At 58.8% G+C, this 1,664-nt stretch overlaps 1 protein-coding gene across 1 annotated transcript in view; it reads right to left on the bottom strand.

The window, feature by feature from the left end:
• Positions 1-674: 674 nt before the first annotated feature.
• The window catches only part of LOC103069304 (NUT family member 2F-like), a 5,634-nt gene continuing 4,644 nt past the window's right edge, over positions 675-1,664 (bottom strand). Inside the window, 3 exon segments of the mRNA XM_007462782.1 lie at positions 675-979; positions 982-1,210; positions 1,366-1,512. Of these exon segments, the coding sequence (XP_007462844.1) occupies positions 675-979; positions 982-1,210; positions 1,366-1,512 (681 nt within the window).

Raw genomic sequence — 1,664 nt, forward strand, 5'->3', positions numbered from 1 at the left:
CCCCATGGCCAAGACTTTTCCTCTCTGGTCAGGCCACCCACACAGGAAACCCTGGATGAGTTGAGGGTCATCCCAGCGCCGTCACCTGGCCACTTCAGGGAAGCAGAGAGAAACTCCATAATGACAAGGGCTGTCTCCAGGCTCCATCCTAGAAACTGGTGAGTGCCCAGAGGGCTGAAAGGCACAAAAGCATCTCTGCCTCCCCAGAAGGTTCAGGGATGCAGAAGATGGTACAGATGCCCCAGAAGGCCCCTAGCCAAGCAGGCTTTAGAGAAGGGGATGATGAGGGGGTCCCTGGGGAAAGTGAGAGCTGTGCATTCCCAGGGGCAGCCTGAGGAGTCCTTGTCTATGTGGAGGAAAGGTTTGGCCACCTGTAGATCCAGAGCTCCTGTGACCTCCCTCATCCTTCCTTCCTCTCAGGATCGCTCTCTGTGGAGCAGCTCAACATGAACAAGATGACAGTGGCCTGAGAGCATTTCCCACCAAAACTATCTTTATTCACAATTTATACACATCACTCCAAAGGTCTTGCTCCCACCCACACCTGGCCACACCCACTTCCCCCACCTCCCTAACCCCCCACAATCCCACTCCCCCTCCCCGCCCTGGTGGTCTTGCCTTCCCTCCCTTCACCCCACATCATCCAGGATCAGCACTGGGAGGACGAGGGACCCCTAGGTTCCACTCGGGGCCACCCTGGAGGGCCGGCCCAGCTGTTCCCTACCGGCTGCAGTGCTTCTTCTCCTCTTCCTACTCTTCTCTGTGACAAACGGGTCACGCTTTCTCTTTCTCGGTTGTGAGGGGCGAGCCAGCCCCAGAGCCAAGCCTGGCCTCCCAGAGACCCCGAGGCCAGCCCCGGGGATGGGTAGTTTCTCAGCAGTGGCTGGGTGTCCACACAGAGCCTGCTTCCTTGACTTTGGAGTGGCTGGTGGAGCTGGGCTGAGGCCTTTTCTCTGAGGGGAGGGGGCCTGGGGAGCACTCTGGGACCCCAACCTCCAGGAGAGGCCAGGCCTGAGGCATGGGCAGCACTCTGGGACAACCAGCAAGGCAGCAGGCTCTGCAGAGAGCTGAAGAGGAAGGTCAGGCTGGGGAGCTCCTCCTCGTCCTCACTGGACATGTCCCTGGGCCCTCGGGCCTCCCGAACAGTAGAGGCCTCTCTGAGAACAGACGCATCCTTGGATCCCAGTAGAGGGCCAGTGCACCTTTGACCCTGGAGAGGGGAGGGCCATCAGGCCCAGAATGGAGAGACCTCCTACGTCCTTGAAAGGGAACAAAGACTTTGGGCCTGCACAGGAAAGTGTCTGTTTGGATGAGCCTATGAAGAGCCTCAAAATCAATCTCTGGTGGGCAGGCTTCATCACTGACCTCTAGATGGGGGTCTTGGTCATGCCTCTGGGTACCTTGGCCGGCGTCAGACTCAGAAGGACTTGAGCGCATTCCGAGTGCACTGTGACTCGGGGCTGCCCGCACACCCTTGTCCTCTTTCAAGGCCAGGACTAATTTCTGCACCAGCTGGTAGGAGGGAGGAGGACAGTGATCGCTCCACACACATGTGTGAAAAGAGGAGCCCTGGGCAGTGGGACAATGGCCCTGGGGGGGAGGAGGGGACAGGTGACCCCAGGACTCGAATCCAAATACAGACACTGTGGCATTACTGCCCTCCA

The sequence above is a fragment of the Lipotes vexillifer genome, unplaced genomic scaffold (genome assembly GCF_000442215.2).
Source record: "Lipotes vexillifer unplaced genomic scaffold, Lipotes_vexillifer_v1.1 scaffold1390, whole genome shotgun sequence".
Taxonomy (NCBI): domain Eukaryota; kingdom Metazoa; phylum Chordata; class Mammalia; order Artiodactyla; family Lipotidae; genus Lipotes; species Lipotes vexillifer.